The sequence below is a fragment of the Onychomys torridus genome, chromosome 6 (genome assembly GCF_903995425.1).
Source record: "Onychomys torridus chromosome 6, mOncTor1.1, whole genome shotgun sequence".
Lineage (NCBI taxonomy): Eukaryota > Metazoa > Chordata > Mammalia > Rodentia > Cricetidae > Onychomys > Onychomys torridus.
In genome coordinates this window covers 45309764-45328744 of record NC_050448.1, presented here as the reverse complement: position 1 = coordinate 45328744, position 18981 = coordinate 45309764, and the positions used below count along the sequence as shown (strand labels likewise).

General features: G+C 45.2%; 1 protein-coding gene across 1 annotated transcript in view; it reads right to left on the bottom strand.

Moving 5' to 3' along the window:
* Gfm1 (G elongation factor mitochondrial 1) overlaps window positions 1-14195 on the bottom strand; it is a 46368-nt gene extending 32173 nt beyond the window's left edge. Inside the window, exons 1-6 of the mRNA XM_036189879.1 lie at window positions 13998-14195; window positions 12473-12625; window positions 10435-10567; window positions 7747-7951; window positions 5430-5546; window positions 822-972 (exon numbers count right to left, since the gene is read on the bottom strand). Of these exons, the coding sequence (XP_036045772.1) occupies window positions 822-972; window positions 5430-5546; window positions 7747-7951; window positions 10435-10567; window positions 12473-12625; window positions 13998-14081 (843 nt within the window). The 5' untranslated portion in view covers window positions 14082-14195. The remainder of the gene's footprint in view (window positions 1-821; window positions 973-5429; window positions 5547-7746; window positions 7952-10434; window positions 10568-12472; window positions 12626-13997) is intronic.
* Window positions 14196-18981: the final 4786 nt, after the last annotated feature.

The following is an 18981-nucleotide window of genomic DNA, read 5'->3' as shown; positions in this document are numbered from 1 at the left end:
TTTTACTTTTGGGGGATAAAAAAATATATGTACAGACCACATAATTTTATATATTCATTCATTTTAATGGGCATTCATTACAGGATAATGTCTACTTCTTGACTATGGTGGACAGTGCATCCACTGATGCTGGGGCACATCTAAACTAGCTGAGACCCCTTCTTTCCCAGCTGTGCCTCCAGAGGGGTCTTACAGCCACACTGTCTTCCATGGTGTTTGTCACATTTCTACCAGGAAGGCACAAGGGTTTGAGTCTCCACATCTGTATATATGCTTTCTGGGTTTTTCAGTTGTTTTAGGTTTTAGTTGGTTAGTTGGTTGGTCTTAAATAAGATTCATCTTAATGGCATAAATGGTATCCCACTGTGGCTCTGAGTTACACTGTTCTAATGATTAGTACTGGAGAACATCTTTTCATGTACTCACTCTTGAATATCTTCTTTGGGGAAATGTTTATTCAAAAGTCTCCAGCAAGAATCTTCATTGTTTTGGAAGTCAATTCTATTAATTTTTTTTATCAGGTTACATTAATAAAGCTCACTAACAAAAGAATCATGTCCTCTGCCCTCACATCAATCTCCTTTTTCATTTTATAAGACTGAGGAGCTGGAGAGATGGCTCAGTGGTTAAGAGCACTGGCTGTTCTTCCAGAGGACCAGGGTTCAATTCCCAGCACCCACAGGACATTCACAATCATCTCTAACTCCAGTTCCAGGCAATACAGTGCCCTCTTCTGGCCTCCACAGGCACTGCATGCAGGCAAAACACCCAGAAACATTTTTAGAAATGTGTTTAGAAAGGTTTATTTTGAGAGTACTTGCCTTTAAATCAGAAACTGAGGGGATTTTTTCTTCCAGGAACAGCTCACCAAGTTGCTCATCTGAATTAGCAACACACTCAATTAGCTCCTGCCGATGGTCAGCTGCTGCGGCCCTCAGTTCAGCTGGAATCTCACCATATCGAACAATCTGACTAAGAAAAAGAATGCTTTACTGTTGGTTAAAGATATAAAACATCCAAGGTATGGTTAGCAGCTCAGGTGTTTTGTTGTTCTGGCAAAAGCTCTGAGGTATCTGCAGGCAGAGAGCAAGTAAGACAACTATGTCTTTACAATTCAGACAAAACAGTGGGCAAAAACACGTCAACGGATCAAGTCACTTGCTCAAGAACGTGCTACCAGGGAGGAGAAGAGCCTGAAACTCCACACAGTCCACTCTGAGGGAGACAAAGCGGCAGCCTTGATGGCATAAGGCAGCATGTCCTACTCTTTCAGAACGATACATGATGAAATAGAAAACCCTTCGCAGTTTAATAGAAACTGGTTTATCTTATTCTAGAGATGAAAATGAGCCACAGAACTTGAGGTCAAAACAATGACTTGGGAGCCGAGTGTGGTGGCGAATGCCTTTGATCCCAGTCAGAGTCAGTCAGATCCCTGTGAGTTCGAGAACAGCCTGGTCTATATGACAAGTTCCAGGCCAGCCAGGAGACACCCTGTCTCAGAAAGAGCAACAACAAAAAAGACTTAGAAAAATAAGGGGTTAAAATTCTTTCCAGTGTGGCTACAGGACTATTTTTACTGACATCCAAGGGAGAAGACAAAGAAAACAAAACATATTTATTTACTACCTGATTACAGCAGCAGGAAACTGGAGAGCTGCTAACGCTTACATCATAAAAAAAAGTTTCTATTATCTGCACTGTAAATGAGAAAGCTGGTTTAAATGAACCAAATTAATACCAGCTAACTTTCAAGCTAACTTGTGTGACACCTGTCTAAGCTTTTGAAAATTCTATGAACAGGGGATCTGAAGCTGAATTCGTTAAGACTCTGAAGTCTTTGTCTATTCTGAACCACTACCACCTGTCTTGATGGGGTGGTGTGGGCTTTGAGGCAGAATCTTGCTTGTGCAGCCACAGCCGGCCTTAAGCTGCTCCCGACTCAGCCCCTAAGTGCTAGGATGATAGGCTTGTACCACCACCAGGTCTGGCTTTCCATTTTAAAATAAATAGCTTGAATACTTTGAGACTGATGTTAAATATCAAGTGTGTTCTACTTCTCAGTTGTTACAGCTGGTGTGTCTTATCACTTTCCTTTTTAGCCCCTTGATTAGCAGTTCTCAACCTATGGGTCACGACTGCTTGCTTTGGGGGTCGAATATCAGATATCCTACATATCAGATATTTACATTATGACTCATAACAGTAGCAAAATTATAGTTGTGAAGTAGCAAAGAAATAATTTCATGGTTGGTGTTGTCACAATCTGAGGAACTGTACGAAAGGACCGCAGCGTTAAGAGAGTTGAGAACCATGGCCCTAGGTGAGTTCAAAGTTGGTATTAAGGATGGAGAATGTATTATGCTTTGTCGTTTCTTACTCCAAACTGGGATTTTCTAAACAAAAGGTTGTGTGGCCAAGTTTGTTATTTGTAAGAAAAGAACTAACTATCTAGGGCCCATTGTGGTGGCTCACACTTTAACCCCAGCACTCAGGAGGCAGAGGCAGGCGGATCTCTGTGAGTTCAGAGTTCAAGGCCAGTCAAAGCTACACAGTGAGACTTTGTTTCGGAAAACTGTAAGCTATCTAACCCTCCTTACTAGAGACTGCAATATTCTGATAAGTACGATTATAGTCAATAGAGGTTTCAAGAGGTCAAATGGTCTTCCAAGACAGTAGCAGGAAACCCCTCAGAAAGGACCCTTGGGGACCCACTGGGGTCTTCCTTAGAGTCAAGGATCTTGACTCCCTACACTGTCTACATTACGGTCACTAAACTGCAATTTGTAAATATATAGCTGAGTATCCTGAGAAGTTTCCAGAAATACAAATTTCATTCCTACCTTAGATTTGCTACATCAGAATCATGCAGGTAAACCCAGAAATGTGCTTTAGAAAGCCTTCTAAGTGTTTTGTTTTGTTTTAATAAGATTATGATTTTCTTTTTAGATTTATTTTCTGCATGTGGACGTTTTGCTCACATATATGTCTGTGTGCCACATGCACGTCTGGTGCCCACAGAGGGAAGAAGGGGTGTCAGATCCCCTGGACTGGAGTTACACACTTGTGAACCACCATCTAGGTGTTGGGAATTGAACCCAGGTCCTCTGCAGAAACAACTAATGCTCTTAACTCTGGCCTAACTCTCCAGCCCCTTCATCTTACTTTAACACAGGGTCATTCAAGAACCCAGAACTCTTGATTTGCCTGGACTGGCTGGTCAATGAGCCAGGGATCTACCTGTCTCCATCTCCCCAGGCCTGGGGTTACAGATTTGTGTTCCCACATCTAGCTTTTAAACGGGTACTGGGAACTCAAATTCAGGTCCTCACGCCTTTGTGGCAGACACTTTAGTTATAGGCCATTTCCCCCAGCTTCTACATATAAATGTTTTCATTTTGTAAGCTTTTTTTGAGACTGGGTTTCTCTGTGTAGCCCAGGCTGTCTTGGAACTTGATCTGTAGACCAGGCTGGCCTTGAACTCAAAGAGATCCACCTGCCTCTGCCTCTCAGTATTAAAGGTGTGCACCACCAGCACCCAGCCTTAATTTTGTAATCTTATGAAGTACATCAGATAAGTATTTATAACCCCTACTATCGAAGACTTAAGGGCCTGCCTTAAGAGCTTTCTTTTCAGGGTTCTAAAAAAGGCGCTACAATAAGTGAGGAGAACCACACCTGAGGTGAAAATAAGTCTGCTCATACCTTGTTCTTCCTGGGTACACCTCTATTGTTTCATCTTCTATAGTCTGTTCTCCCCCTGTTCTAGTCCTCTTGCTTCTTCTCCTCTAGCCTAACGTTCTTTTTCAGGAGGCTTGAAGCAATAGAAAAAATTACAAGAATTACCTCTCACTGGTCAAAAGCACATTCCTACGGTAAGCGATAAGGGCAGAGCCATTTACCATGGCAATGCAAGGTTCCAAGGTCTCTGGACCAGAGGGAGGGGGCGCAATGCCCAGTGCGACAAACTCTGAGACAGCTTTTTATCAGCAGACTTGGCAAGCAAAGAATTGGCGGGCTTTTTAAGAAAAAAGCTTTGTGTAGTAACCTTGGTAAAACACCTGTGACTCTGACCTTGTCCATAACTGTAAAGTTTTAAACTTAGGATCTATTTACAAAGGCCTTTAGTCTAGTTTGAACTTGCTCTGAGGTAAAAATGAGCTAAATGTGTGCAGTTTGTGTGAGGAGAGATTGTTATTTTCTTGTGTTAGTCTGAGCAAAAGGAAAAAGCAGACTTTAAGTGTCTGCAGTCCACATGGGGCAATAGATCTGGCTATGAAGCATCTCCTAGTAGATTTTCTATATACCGAAACTATACAGCTAATGAAAAGTTGTCTTCCTGACCATCCATGGACATATGTGTGGCCATAAGACTGAGATGCAATCATGGGATTACATATACACATTTCATGAAAATGCGTGGTAATGGGGAGAGAGCACAGCTGTTACTGCACAAGAAATTACAGATGGAGGCAACGGTATTCAGAGTCAGTGGTCTGCAAGCCTTCCTTGACAGGATACCCACCTGAGAATCATTCCTCTGGTGGGCTGACATCTGAATTATCAATTGCTATAAGCCGTATTTGCATCCTAGCCCACAATAGCTTGTGACAACAGCTCCTGACACCCTGTATTCTTCCACTTTTTATTATATACTCAGGATACAGAAATGCAGCTCTAAGCCAGGGGTGGTGGCCCACGCCTTTAATCCCAGCACTTGGGAAGCAGAGGCAGGTGGATCTCTGGGAGATCAAGGCCAGCTTAGTCTACATAGTGAATTCGACAAAAGCCAGGGCTAGGTAGAGAGACCCTATTTAAACAAAAGAAAGAGGGTTGGGGATTTAGCTCAGTGGTAGAGTGCTTGCCTAGCAAGCGCAAGGCCCTGGGTTCAGTCCTCAGCTCAAAAAAAAAAAAGAAAGAGAGAGGGAGGGAGGGAGGGAGGGAGGGAGGGAGGGAGGAAGGAAGGAAGGAAAAAGAAAAAGAAATGCAACCTCAGGAGCTTACAAGATGAAATGAACAAGTGAAGAGAGAATGTTTCCAGTGAAAACTGAAAGGATCCTTTCACAGTGTGGTGGTACACACCTATAACCCCAGCATTTGGGAAGCAGAGGCAGGAGGATCATGAGTTGAAGTCTAGCCTGAACTATACCCCCAGCCCAATACAGTAAGCCTAAGCTAAACCTCAGCTACACAGGAAGACCTCTCCAAAGAGGGGGGTAGGGGCTCATGCAGACAAGATGTAATGTGATATGAGTGTATTCTAAGAACAATTAATTTTAAGACAATTAGTTTTAAGACATTAAAATCGCCTTAAAGAATGACATTCAGGCACATTTCAAAAAGATAACTGGTCTATGTTTAACTTATGTCTTCCTTTTCTTTGATGTTTTTTAAAATATAAGATTTTAGTAGTGTACTCTAGCACTTACCCAAAGTCTCCATCAAAGTAAATAGCTCGTTCCTCAATGAGGTCTATAACACCCTTAAAATCACCCTCCAAGCCAATGGGTATTTGCACAAATGCTGCGTTGTGATTTAGTTTGGATCTGAAAAACAAAAATATTTGTTTGCCTTCTCTCAAAATTATTTGGAAATGACAAAAGGCAAAAACCAAACAAACAAGCAATGGGAGACATCAGAGAACTGAGGCGGATGCTATCAGTAGGTAAGGAAAGAAATAAAGCAACCATAACAGACATCCAAACTCAGGAGCTAGCAAGGAAAAAAAAAAGCAGCGAGCCCATCTGAACAACAGAGAAGCCAAAATAACCTCTATCCCAGACTCCCTGAGTCTCGTCCTGAAGCAGAGGGAAGGAGAAAAATCAAACAGCAGTGTACTTCTCATTCTTAAATCAAGTGACAGAAAGACAGCCATTCAGACAGGGGTTCTCACGGGAAAACACATCAGCCCACTACTGCGCACACTCACGACAGTTATCAGGAGGAACTCCACCTTGAGACACGCTCTGGTGGAGCTGTTTAGGGTGAGCTAGGGCTCTGTGGGTAACTATGGACAGACAGCTACGTGGACATGGCTAGAATTTGAAGGCAGTGTAGAGCTTACAGAAAAAGTGTGAGCATAAGGCACGTACTAATATCTGGGGCTGGCAAGATGGCTCAGTGGTTAGAAGGGCTTGCTGCTCTTCTAGAGAACCTGAATTTGTTTCTCAGCATCTGCCAGGGAGTTCACAACTGCCTGTAACTCCAGCTCGAGGAGATCTAACACCTCCTTCTTGCCTCCCTGGATACCTGCAAACAGGTGTCCAATTACACAGACACATAACTGAGAATAACTACCTAAAAATACTTTTTAAAGAAATGTATTAATATCCAAGAATAGTTACCAGAGGAAAGAATGTAAGATTTAAATTAAGATTTTCGTGGCGCTAGGGATTAAACATAGTAGGCAAGTGCTCTATCACTGAGCTACATCCCGAGACCAAACTTAGAGATTTGTAAAGTACCTCTATGAAAAAAAAATGTTACAGTAATGAAGTTATGGAAATTAGCTATATATTGCTGAATATATATATATATATATTTTTTTTTTTTTTTGGTTTTTCGAGACAGGGTTTCTCTGTGTAGCTTTGCGCCTTTCCTGGAACTCACTTGGTAGCTCAGGCTGGCCTCGAACTCACAGAGATCCACCTGGCTCTGCCTCCCGAGTGCTGGGATTAAAGGCGTGTGCCACCACTGCCCAGCTATTGCTGAATATTTTTAAAAGGCTAAATAACAGAAAAGACACAGATGACTATACAATTCATGAGCTAAAAATTAACCTCAAAAATTCTGCTTGGGCAAGTAAGATTGCTCAATTGGAAGAGACACTTGCCATGAAAGCCTCAAAATTCAATTATCCTGGTGTCCATGTAAAAGGACCCAAACCGCACAGCTGTCCTGATGTCCACATGTGAGCGCCATGGGCACCCCCCCACTCATCATGCACACACACACACACACACACACACACACACGCACACACACACAAATAAAAAGGAGTCTCTCATCAGCTGGTGCATAATAAGAGGAAGATAGAAGTATGACTGAAGACATGAGGGCCAGGTCCACAAGTCCCCAGATCTGCTTCACAAGAGCTCCAAAATGAGAAGATAAACCAGAATAATCAGATAACGGAGAAAGAGAAGCTGCTCAGAAAACAGAAAAAGAACTGGTAGGAAGAGTTCTTCTAGTGGCACACAAACACAAGGAAAAAAAGGACGAAATCGTATCCAAACACCTGGAGGAGACAAACCTCACTTTCACATCTGCAGACACACCGGAACTGGAACCGGAACTGGCATCAGGTCCTCCACTCTTAGCCCATTTCCTACCACACAAGGTGCAGCTCCGTCCACCAGCTCTGCTCTGTGAACTCTGACAGGGGCATTGCAGCCGTGTTTGCTACATTTGTTAAAACCAAAACTTTCTCCAGTTTAACTAAGGGCAAAGCAAGGATCTTTAGCGGCTATGACTTCTCTGACTGTAGCACAGCGGCGGAAACTGCTGGACCGTATTCCGGAATCATCAACCACCCCAGAAATACGACATGTTTTCCCCACTGACAGCGAAGGCAGCTGAGGAGCCACAGGGTAAATTAAACCACGGAGACTGCGGTCCATTTACCAAGACCCACAGAAACGCATGTGTGGCACAAGAAAAAAACACTTTAGGACAGACACAATAACTGAATTAATTGTCCTGAATGTGAGGTTTGCTGTCCGGATCAACACTCCTGAGGCTCAGTACCTCATTTGTTGAAGGGCCCTGGCTGGGTTGGAGCCCACTCGGTCCAGCTTGTTAATGAAGGTTAAAAACGGAACGTCGTAGCGCTTCATCTGGCGATTGACAGTCATGGTCTGGCACTGTACTCCACCAACGGCACACAGGACAAGGACTGCACCATCCAACACCCGCAGGGCCCTTTCCACTTCTATCGTGAAGTCCACATGGCCTAAACGAGGAGGGTTTTCAAGAACAGTTTGGATTGTTAACATACAAACTTTTGTCCTGTTAGGTTTCCTAGTGCTGAGATACACACCCAGACCGACTCGGGAGGAAAGCGTTTACTTGGCTTACAGGTTACGTACCACCACCTGGGGAAGCCAAGGCAGGGCGGAAGGTGAGACCAAGGTTGCTTACTCACTCGCACCTCATGGCTGGCTCAGCCCACTGTCTTACATGAGCCAAGACCCCCTGTCTAGGGGTGCGACCTCCCCTAAGGGGCCTGGGCCCTCCTATTCATTAGCAATTAAGAAATGCCCCCCACACACACACACACAGAATTTCCTACAGGCGAATGACAGGTATTTTCACGAATGAGGTTTCTGTTCCCACCTGACTCCAGCTTGTGTCAAGGTGACAAAACGCTAACCAAGACAACTGATCCCTTGTCAACCTGGCATACCAATACAACAGTCTTAAACACTAATCTTTTTCTTGTTTATCCTCCAGATCTCACATTACTATAGTACCACATACAGAACAGAACTTTAAAAGTCTCAGTCTTTAAAACCCGACTCTCTTTGAGAAGTCTAAAGTCTCTAAAATAGTCAAGATCTCCTACCTGTGGGTTCCTGTGAAATGAAAACACAAGGTAAATACTTTCTCACTCTAGGAGGGAAGAGTCGGGACCAGGCACAGTCAAATCAAAGTGAAACCAAATGTCAAGAGAGCCAAAGTTCCAAAGGGCTTGGGCTGCTCCACCTCTCTGGCTCTACCAACCACAACACCTACAGCGATGTCTCTCCTAGGTTCAGGCTAACCTGTCCTGAACCAGCTCCTCAACCTGTCCCTGCTGGTCGCCCCACAGTACTGGCACCTCCAAAATGCTGGGGTCTCTACTGAAACTGGGCTGCGTCTCCACCCACAGCCTCTCCTAAGGATCTCTTCAGGGCTAACCCTATCACATGACTCAATTCCTCTCCGGACCCTGTCAATCCTGGGCATTCTATAGCAACTGGGGCTGCACTCATGGCCTCTCACAGTGCCAAGCTTCAGCTGCTCTCTAAGACCCCTGCATGCCTTCAAAACCAGCACTACTTGGATGCCACTTGCACATCACCAAGTTCAGTGGCCAGCATGACATGAAATCCTGGCCCCCTCTAGACCACACTTGTGTGTGCTGACCCTGGGGAAATCCTCCCAGAAGACTTCACCTCTGTGATGCTGACTTCTTAATCAGTGCTCCCTTCTCACCTCCAGCAGAGCATCATGGACTGTCTGAGCAGAGCAAATGCTTCTTCAGTGGTTCTTGTCAATCACAGCTGATTCTTCAGCCCCAGCTGACCAGACCCTGTAGAGTCTTATTCGAAATATCACCTAAGTGGCCCTGATCCGGCCTTTGCTTCCCCTCATCGGCATCTCTTCAGCATGCCTACTTTCTGAGCACCCGCAACAGCCCATTAAGTTCTAAGCACTTGACGGCTTTCCCAGCTCAAGGTTTCAAAGGCCTTCCACAATCCTCTCCAACAGGTCAGGTCTGCCACAGCAGCAGCCACAAGCTGCCCCAATAATATAGTTCTGTATTAGTCAGTTCCCCCGCACCCTGCTGGTTTTTTGTTTGTCTGTTTGATGAAACATCATGACCAAAAGCAACTTGGGGAGGAGAGGGTCGATCTGGCTCACAGGTTAGAGTCCACCATAAAGGAAGCTCAAAGCAGGAACCTGGCTACAAGAACGAAAGCAGAGATCATGGAGGCTCCATACTGGCTTGCTTAGCACACTTTTTTATCTCTCTCAGGAGCACCTGTGCACACGTGGGGAGGGTTTGGGGGAGGCTGTGCCCCCAGGGGGTTCGGCCCTCTATCTATTAGCAATCAATAAAATGGCCCCCAGACATGCCTGCAGGCAGTCTGATGGTGACGGCATTTGATCTGCCCGTTGACTGTAGCTCGTGTCAAGATGACAAAACACTAACTAAGCGGACATTATGGAAGGTTTTATCGATGCTCATGACACCCATCTTTAAAGTGTGTGCAGATTCCTCATCCCACCATCTACGCACGCAGCATCCGGTTCACGGCTCAACAGGACTACTTCTAAAGAATACTAGGGAACGTGACAACATGCTGAAGGCAAGAACCCGTCTTACCTGTTTGTGTTATTTTTCAAAGAAGCCACATACAGATGAAGGGCTTTAAGTCCTAAATCCGATAGGAATTAGTTTCGTACTTTTTTTTTTTTTTTGGGGTGGGGGGTTCTCTGTGTTGTTTTGGTGCCTGTCCTGGATCTCACTCTGTGGCCCAGGCTGGCCTCGAATTCAGAGATCCGTCTGGCTCTGCCTCCCAAGTGCTGGGATTAAAGGCGTGTGTCACTGCCACCTGGCTAAGTTTTGCACTTTTAAAATTTGATACTTGAAGATGAACTGGGTCATAGCAGAAGAAAGAGCTACATATATTTTCCACAAAGGAACTTGGGAACACAGGGCTTGCTTACCTGGAGTATCTATAATGTTGATATTGACATCTTTCCACATGGTGTAGGTGGCTGCAGACTGAATAGTGATTCCCCTCTGTCTCTCGAGTTCCATGGAATCCATGACAGCACCAACTCCATCTTTACCTTTCACCTAACATAAGCACAAAAATCCAGACTCTTCTGTCATCCCCAGAAAGAAATCTTTACTGAAATGGAACCAGACTACAAAGCTAACATACACAACTGTCATATGAGCCCGAAACTTTGACCGTCTCATTTCATAAGCTCCCATGCTCGGTTATCCTCTTCAGTAGCTGCCCAGTATCCGGGGTAATGACCTGTCTCCCTCTGTACTGTTGTCTGCTGGCTGTGCATAGTCTATGAACTGTCACTCAGGCCACAGACCTTCTATTCCACGTGGATTCTGAGGCACAAAAGGTCAGGGCTCAGCTTGTAAAGTGTATACTTTACCGGCTGCTCTTTACCTGAAGAACAGTTTAAACTGAAGGGGTAAGTTACTCCATGGTCCGGCAGCATCTTTCAAGTGTCAATATTTTTTGTTTTGGTTTTTCAAGGCAGGGTTTCTCTGTGTAGCTTTGGAGCCTGTCCTGGAACTCCCTCTGTAGACCAGGCTGGCCTCAAACTCACAGAGATCCGCCTGCCTCTGCCTCTGCCTCTCAAGTGCTGGGATTAAAGTATGCACCACCACCACACCTGGCTTCAAGTGTCAATATTTTAATTTTTTTCTGACAGGTTTTTAATATAGCTTATACTCAACACTGTGAAAAAAATCCCTGTGTCTGGCTGTGAATGAAGGTGTCTGTGCCTGCAGAGATCTTTGGATTAATCAGAATTTCAGTACTGGAGAGATTGGGATTTTAAAGGTTCAGAAGTTAATTACCTTATGTTGGGCTAGTTTTAACCTTCTGGAACAGCCATTCTGTGGTGCTATATTGTGTACCCTAATAAAATTTGCCTGAAGATCAGAGAGACAAAGGATCAACCCATCTTACCTCTAGGACTCCTCAGCCTGATAGCCCTCTAGCCAAAAAAGCCTTTAGTTCCTGTCTCTTCACACCTTATATACCTTTCTCCGCCCTGCCATGTTGCTTCCTGTCTCAATCTGTCTAGTGCTAGGATTAAAGGTGTGTGCCACCACTGCCTGGCTCTGTCTCTCTCCTAGACTGAGTCAATCTCATGTAGTCCAGGGTGGCTTTGAACTCACAGAGATCCAGGCGGATCTCTGCCTCCCAAATGCTAGGATTAAAGGTGTGTGCCAACACTGCCTGGCTTCTATGCTTAATCTAGTGGCTTGTTCTGTTCTCTGATCTTCAGGTAAATTTTATTAGGGTACACAATATATCACTACACCATTCCTTGCCCCACTCTGTATCTGAACTAAGACCTCGTGATAATAAATAAAAACCTCTTAGAAGCTTTTAACTTAGCAGGACACTAGCTTCTGCCAACCCTAAAGCTAAGAATGTCATCAGAGAGCATCTTGGGCCTAAAGAACAGCTCCCTATAGCTCACTATGCCTGCCTCTCTGGGTTAACCACCAATGTATTTTAAACTTACCTTGATTTATAGCTTTCTTTGTTCTATAAAACTGAAACATTATGAAGCTGCTTCCATATTGGAACATGGAATACCTAAATCTGTGTTCCCAGGCTATGGTCACTCAAAATGGCTCCAGAATAAACTTTAATTTCCTTTAAGATGACAGCTGTGGTTTTTTTCATCGACAGCATCCTTTAAAATTCACTTCCTATTTAACTATATAAACACGCACCCTTCATTAAATGGTTAAGACTATTGTAATGCCTGTGTAAGGGTCCACAACACTGACTCAGCATTTGCTCAGGATACTCACAGTGATCTCTTCTACAGAGATTAGTCATATTAACATAAAGCCAGTGTGACCTCCCTCTTTGTACATCTGACTTTGGCCAACAATCCTCTTTGACCCAGGTTCTGTAACGCTCATAAAGTTCTAACTACAAAACAATACAAACCAAGCTCTCGATCCCTCTGGAGTCAGCCACTCACCACACACCTCGTGCATTGTGGCGATCCTGCCCGTGTAGTACAGCACCCGCTCCGTTAACGTCGTCTTCCCAGAATCAATGTGAGCTGAGATCCCGATATTTCGGATTCTTTCATTGGGAATTATTCCTGATGAACACCAGCGGTAGGCCTTCCAATTAGCCTGAAAAAGTTTTTAAAGCTCAATTTAACTTACCTTTTATAAGCGATCACAGTTAAAACGGGAACTATCGATTTTTCCCCCAATCTCAATGCAAGGGGTATTATACACAGAACCCTGGATTTAATTCCCAATAATACTCAAAAATAAGAGCAGGGCAGACACAATTGCTAAATGTTAGTTTTAAACTTTTTAGATTTGTTTGTTTTGGGAATATGTGTTTTGCTTGCATGTATGTCTGTGCATCACATGTATGCCTGGTGCAGGAAGAGGGCCTTGCATCTCCTGGAACTGGAGTTATAGACTGTTCTAAGCTGACATGTGAGAGCTGAGAATTGAACTCTTCCTCTGGAAGAGAAGTCATGTGGAGGTGAAAAGGACAATTTGAAGGCCCTGCCACCATGTGAGTCTCAAGACTGAAACTCAAGTTATCATGCTTGGCAACTGGCCTTACATCTGAACTCATCTTGCCCGTCCCAGATATTAGTTTTAAAATACACACCAAATATCATAAAATCAGAACTCTACCTCTCAAAGACTGCTTTAATAAGAAATATAAGTTTTAAATTAAATTGTACCTTGGGTTTTCTGTCTTCCCCCTTCCTGTAGTTCACAGCCAGCAAGGGTATATAAGGACATCCACGGTCTACACAACTAACTGCCCAAGACAACCCCCAAAGGTTCCCAGGTTCATCTGCACAAAAAGTGAAGTACCTTTTTATTTTATCTTATTTATTAATTTTTGGTGGTAGTTGTTCCTGCTAACTTTACAGTGGTGACAGGGCATGTGTTTATGGAATCAAAACAAAACTGCACACCCAAATGCTTTGCAACAACTTCTGGGAAGAGGGAACTGGCATGGAGAAGCAGACAGTGGACAAGTGCCTGGATGATTAAGCCACTGGGCATCTGACAGCAAAACAGACCAGGGCTCCATAACAGGTAAGGCACATCTACCAGTGGCTGCCCTACTCGGAGTACCTCATTCCAAAGGCTTACAAAGTTTAATCTATGCACCTAAGTGGGAAACATGACAGGAGAAGTGCACCAGGAAGCTGGGCGCCAATCAAGGAACACAGCACCGGTGCAGAGCATCCAGCCATGCTCAGAAGAGCATTGGATAGACAACCAGTCAGAAACCGGAGACACTAACTTTTCATCTGACTTCACTTTCAGGGCACTTCTCTTTAAGGTAGTAAATCATACCCATCAAGGAGCAGGAGACCCCAGTGCAGGGTTGAGGGTCTCAAGGCCGAGCTGGCGTGCGGATACCCAGGAGCTTTCGGGGTCTCCGGACAGCGCCGCTCAAGATCCCGGGTAAAGGAAGGGGTGTTGCCACCTGCCCGGCTCTGGAAGGCTCGCCGGGCACCAGTACCTGCTTCCCCTGCCAGCCCAGGACGGCAGGGACCCGAGGGAGCGGCCCACGCCCCAGGGCCGCGGCAACCCGCAGCAGCCGCATGGCAAGTCTGGACCAGCCACTTCAGGGATCCTGCTCCGCACCGCTCTGCACCGGCAGCACAGCGGGAAGCGCTCAAAGTCACGCCGGCAACCCGGGCCGCAGAGCACTTCCGGGAGGAAGGTCAGGAGGACGGCTGGAGGAAGGCAGCGGGAGAGGCACCTCGGTCGAGCGCCAGGTAGAGCTCGCCATCTCCTGGTCAGGAGGAGAAAGTGCAGTTTGTGCAGTGGATCGTCACAGGGAGGGGGCATTGCTGCTGAGTGGGCATAGTCTGATCCCTTTGTTTCTCAAGGGAAAAAAAAAAAAAAAAAATCCTCACTGTATAAAAAGAACGTGCCGGGCGTGGTGGCGCACGGATTTAACATCAGCACGTCGGAGGCAGAGCTGGGTGGATCTCTGTGTGTTCCAAGATGGCTTGGTCGACACAGAGTTCCAGGCCAGTCAAGACTAGCTAGATAGGTGAGACAGACCCCTTTTCAACAAAACGAAAGAAAAGCAGCAAATATTAAACACGGTTGTTTTATCTGCATAACAATAGAATGATGTTTATAACAATTCAGTGGAAGAAGTACACACACACAAAAGTACAATGTCTACTTTTAGTAGTCGTTTTAGCTCTGCGTCCTGTGTCTACAAACCTGCACGCGTGACTCTTCCACTTAGACATCTTAAAGACATCTAAAACTTGATACGTCCGAAAGGGAGCCTCTGCCCTTCCCCAACCTTCCCCGGCAGTCTCCACGGCAGGGCAGCAACAGAATCCGTTCGTCCCGTTGGTCCAGCCAACGATGGCACTCGCTTTGGCACCGCTTGCTGACGCCTGTGTCTAAAGCTTCCAGCACATCCTACCTACAGGTGCCACCTTGAGCCTGTATCCAGAACTTTCATTCCACCTCTCAGCTGGGTCATTTCTTCCTGGAGTTACTGAGATGAGCCCTGGGCTGACGTCGCCGCTTTTCTCTTTGCTGTATTTCAGTATAGCCTCATCACATTGACTAGAAGGGGCCTTTTAAGTCATACCATGTTCCCTCTCTGATGAAAATGGTGCTGTGAACCATTGTTACTGTGAAGGGCCCCAAAACAGCTTGACCACTCAGCAGCCATGACAGGCTTGGGGGCCGAGGCACAGCTTCTGTGACAGGCTTACCGGCAGGCAACACCCAGACCCAGGAAAAGCCTTCAGCCGATACCACCCAGGGGTCCACCCAGGGGTGAGGAAGTACCTGACATCCCAAACATCCACCCATTAGATAAGGTGGCAGATGTCCTTGAGTCTAGCACACAGCTATTTTTTGTTTTACAGATACCCCTAAACAATTGTCAGCCAATCAGGGTCCTGGACCCTGAACCCTGGAAATCCCCTCACCCCAACCTCTGCTTTGATTAAAAACAAAAAAACAAAACAAAACAAAACAAAACTCTGCCCCACCTGAGCTCAGGGCTCTCTGCTCTCACCGCTGGGTCGGACAGACAGAGGGACCAAGCTCCGGAGCTTGAAATAAAGGCTCTTTGCTTTTAATGCGGGACTCGGTCTCCGTGGTGGTCTTTTGGGGGTCCCCGCGATCTGGGCATCACAGTTACTGTTTCTCCACTTCGGTGTAAGTTCAGTGTTGCTCACCATGCTCTTTTGGACGGAAGTTAAGCTCTACTTCCAGGATATTCCAGTCCTGTACAGGTGGAGGCAAGAGACCAAAGCTTGAGCTCAAGACACTAGGACACTTCTTTCCATGTGAGAGTGGTCCCAAGTACTTTCTTGTAGCAGACGAAGATCAGCGGGCTCTGGGTCTTTAGTGTACTTCTACCTCAGCTATAAACCCAGACGGGATAGGACATCCAGAGACGGAACACAGGTTCCGAGTTCTCAGTCACTGTCTTCTGACGACATTCTCGTCCTTTTGTTCTTCCTCGGAGTTATCTTCTTAGTTTTCTCACGTCTGCCAGACAAGATTAAGCAGCTCCCTCATCCATTTCTCCATGTGCACACCTCCTGCACTTTCTCCTGTAGTTCATTGTATCTGCTCTCTTTCACGGTGTCACGTGATAAATCACAGTGATGTTTTTCAGACTCCACTCCTGTAAAAAAAAAAAAAAAAAAAAAAAAGCCAGAACCACGTTCTTTAATAGCATTAGCCTAACTCCGAGATTCAGTCCTGGAGACACTTTATACTCTTGCTGGCTAGTGTTGCTTAGATTGGGAATGGCCAATGATATATGCTTTGACTACACCTGTGATTGGGGCCGAGGAGAACATCTCTTAAAGCAGACGCAGAACCACTGGTGGGGGAGGAAATGAAGAGAAGGGGGTTGCCAGGCAACTGGAGGAGCTGTTTACATGGGTGGCCTGTTCTCTGTGTGACTCTGGTGTTGTATGCTTTGCTGGAATCTCTACTGCTCTAGTCTCTAAAAATTCTGTCAAAACTTTGCTTATATAGTCATAAAAATTGAAACATTTGGGTTGGAGAGATGGCTCAGTGGTTAAGAGCACCGACTGCTCTTCCAGAGGTCCTGAGTTCAACTCCCAGCAATCACATGGTAGCTCACAACCACCTGTAATGAGATCTGGTGCCCTCTTCTGGCCTGCAGGGACACATGCAGACAGAGCACTGTATACATAATATTAAAAAAAAATTGAAACATGTAGAACAAGGCTGATGACTCTGAATTTCAATTACTTCTGAAATGCTATAGTGCTGATTTGTGTCCAGTGCTGCACATTTTCTTTCTTGTCTACCTCCCCCAGGCAAAATCCTCCCTGGTCTAGTTAATGCTGGCACTGAAGATGTGGCAATGGAGGCCACCGAGACTGAAATCTCCAGACAGGGTTTTGGATGGTAAAATAACATTTTGTCTTAAGGTAAAGATTGTTCCAAAATGAAAAATAAAAGATGCAGCAAAACCTATTAGAGAAGATTAAAGCATATTATAAAAACATTGCAAATGTTAATTAAAAGGTGATAATGGTGTGGTTGCTACAATTGAGTATCATTAGAATGATTCTTTGATCATAAAAGGTTAAAATCCCATACTCTGATGCAGAACTCATCCCTGTTTCCATATCTATAGTCAGCTTTTCTTAAAATATTGATCTACTCTCAGGAACATTTACAGAAAAAAAATGGCTTAGAGAACAAGAATTTTCTATTTTATCCTCTTATTGATGAGCCATTTAAAACATAGTGATTTGGTTTTATATGAATGTCAAGATTGTATATTTGCCTCCCAGGTAAAGTCTTTGCTTGTTGCATAGCCAATGTCTTAGTAGTATGGAAAGTTGTACTAAGAATTATTTCTATATGAGGTGTTCCTGCTAAATTACATAATAACCATGATATATATTCTAATGAAAAAAATATTCAAATCTTTATAAAATGTATTTTTAAGTCTATTTGGTTTACTGTACAAATTTCTCATTGTACCTACAACTTCAATCCTCTGAATTAATGGCCAAATGATGGCACTCCTGCTAGGTCTTCTAAATCTGAGGTCTGTAGCAGGAATCTTAAAAGTTCTTATTAATAAAATCAAATCTGAGGCCAGTTATTGGGGTGAATGCTGGAAGATCAGAGAAGCAGAATAAGACACAGCTTCCTCACCTTGCTAGTTCCTCAGGTGATCCTGTTTCCTCAGACTGCAAACTTCTGAGTCCTCATCCAAAATGGATCTCAGCTGAACTGTGCTGCTCCAAAGCCCAAATGCTTAGCCAGCCGAATGCTTCTAGCTTCTGGTCTTCACGCCTTACATAATCTTTCCCTTTCTGCCTCCACTCCCTGGGATTAAAGGCGTGTGTCTGTCCTGCTGGCTGTATCCTTGAACTCACAGAGATCTGCCTGGCTCTGCCTCCCAAGTGCTGGGATTAAAGGCATGCACCACCACTGCCCAACTTCTGCTATGGCTTACTCTTCCCATTTTCTAGCCACCATTTTGTGGCTCTGTATCTAGTGGCTGTCTGTTCTCTGACCCCAGATAAGTTTATTACCTGCACAATATTTTTGGGAACACAATACCACAGAGGTCTACTCTTTTTGGAAAACATATCTCTTTTTTTGTTTGTTTGTTTTGTTTTGTTTTTCGAGACAGGGCTTCTCTGAGTTGTTTTGGTGCCTGTCCTGGATCTTGCTCTGTAGACCAGGCTGGCCTCGAACTCACAGAGATCTGCCTGGATCTGGGATTAAAAGTGTGCGCCACCACCGCCCAGCCATTATCTCAAGAAGTGGGTATCCCCCTTTAATTCTAGTACTCAGGTGGCAGAGGCTGGTGGATCTCTGGAGTAAGAGGCCAGTCTGGTTTAAATATTGAGTTTCAGGGCAGCCAGGGCTACAGGTGAGATCTTGCCTCAAAAAAGGCGTGGAGGTGGCTGGTGAGATGGATCAGTGGGTAAAGGTGCTTGTTGCCAAGCGTGATGACCTGAGTTGATTTCCCAGGACCTCTGGGGTGGAAAGAGAAGATGGACTCCTGTTAATTGTCCTCCGACTTCTACCTACATGCTGTGACACCTCTGTACCATCCCCTTACACAAATAAAAGTCATAATATCTTTAAAAGCCCCCCAAAAAAGTGGGTGTCCCACTAGTGGAAGCCCATGAACTGTGAACTGGTGACCGTGGAGCCCCCATGGGACTGGACTAGGCCCTCTGGATACAGAAGACAGTTGTTTGGCTTGAACTGTTTGGGAGACACCTAGGTAGGGGGACCGGGATCTGTCCCTGGTCTATGGGCAGGCTTCTGGAATCTGGTGCCTGTGGTGTGACACCTTGCATAGCCTTGGTGCAGTGGGAAGGGGCTTGGACCTGCCTAGGCTTAGTGTGCTGGGCTCTGCTGATTCCTCATGGGAGACCTCGATTGGGGGATGTGGGGATGCAGGGTGGCTTGGGAAAGAGGGCTGGAGGGTGGGAGAAGGGAGGGGG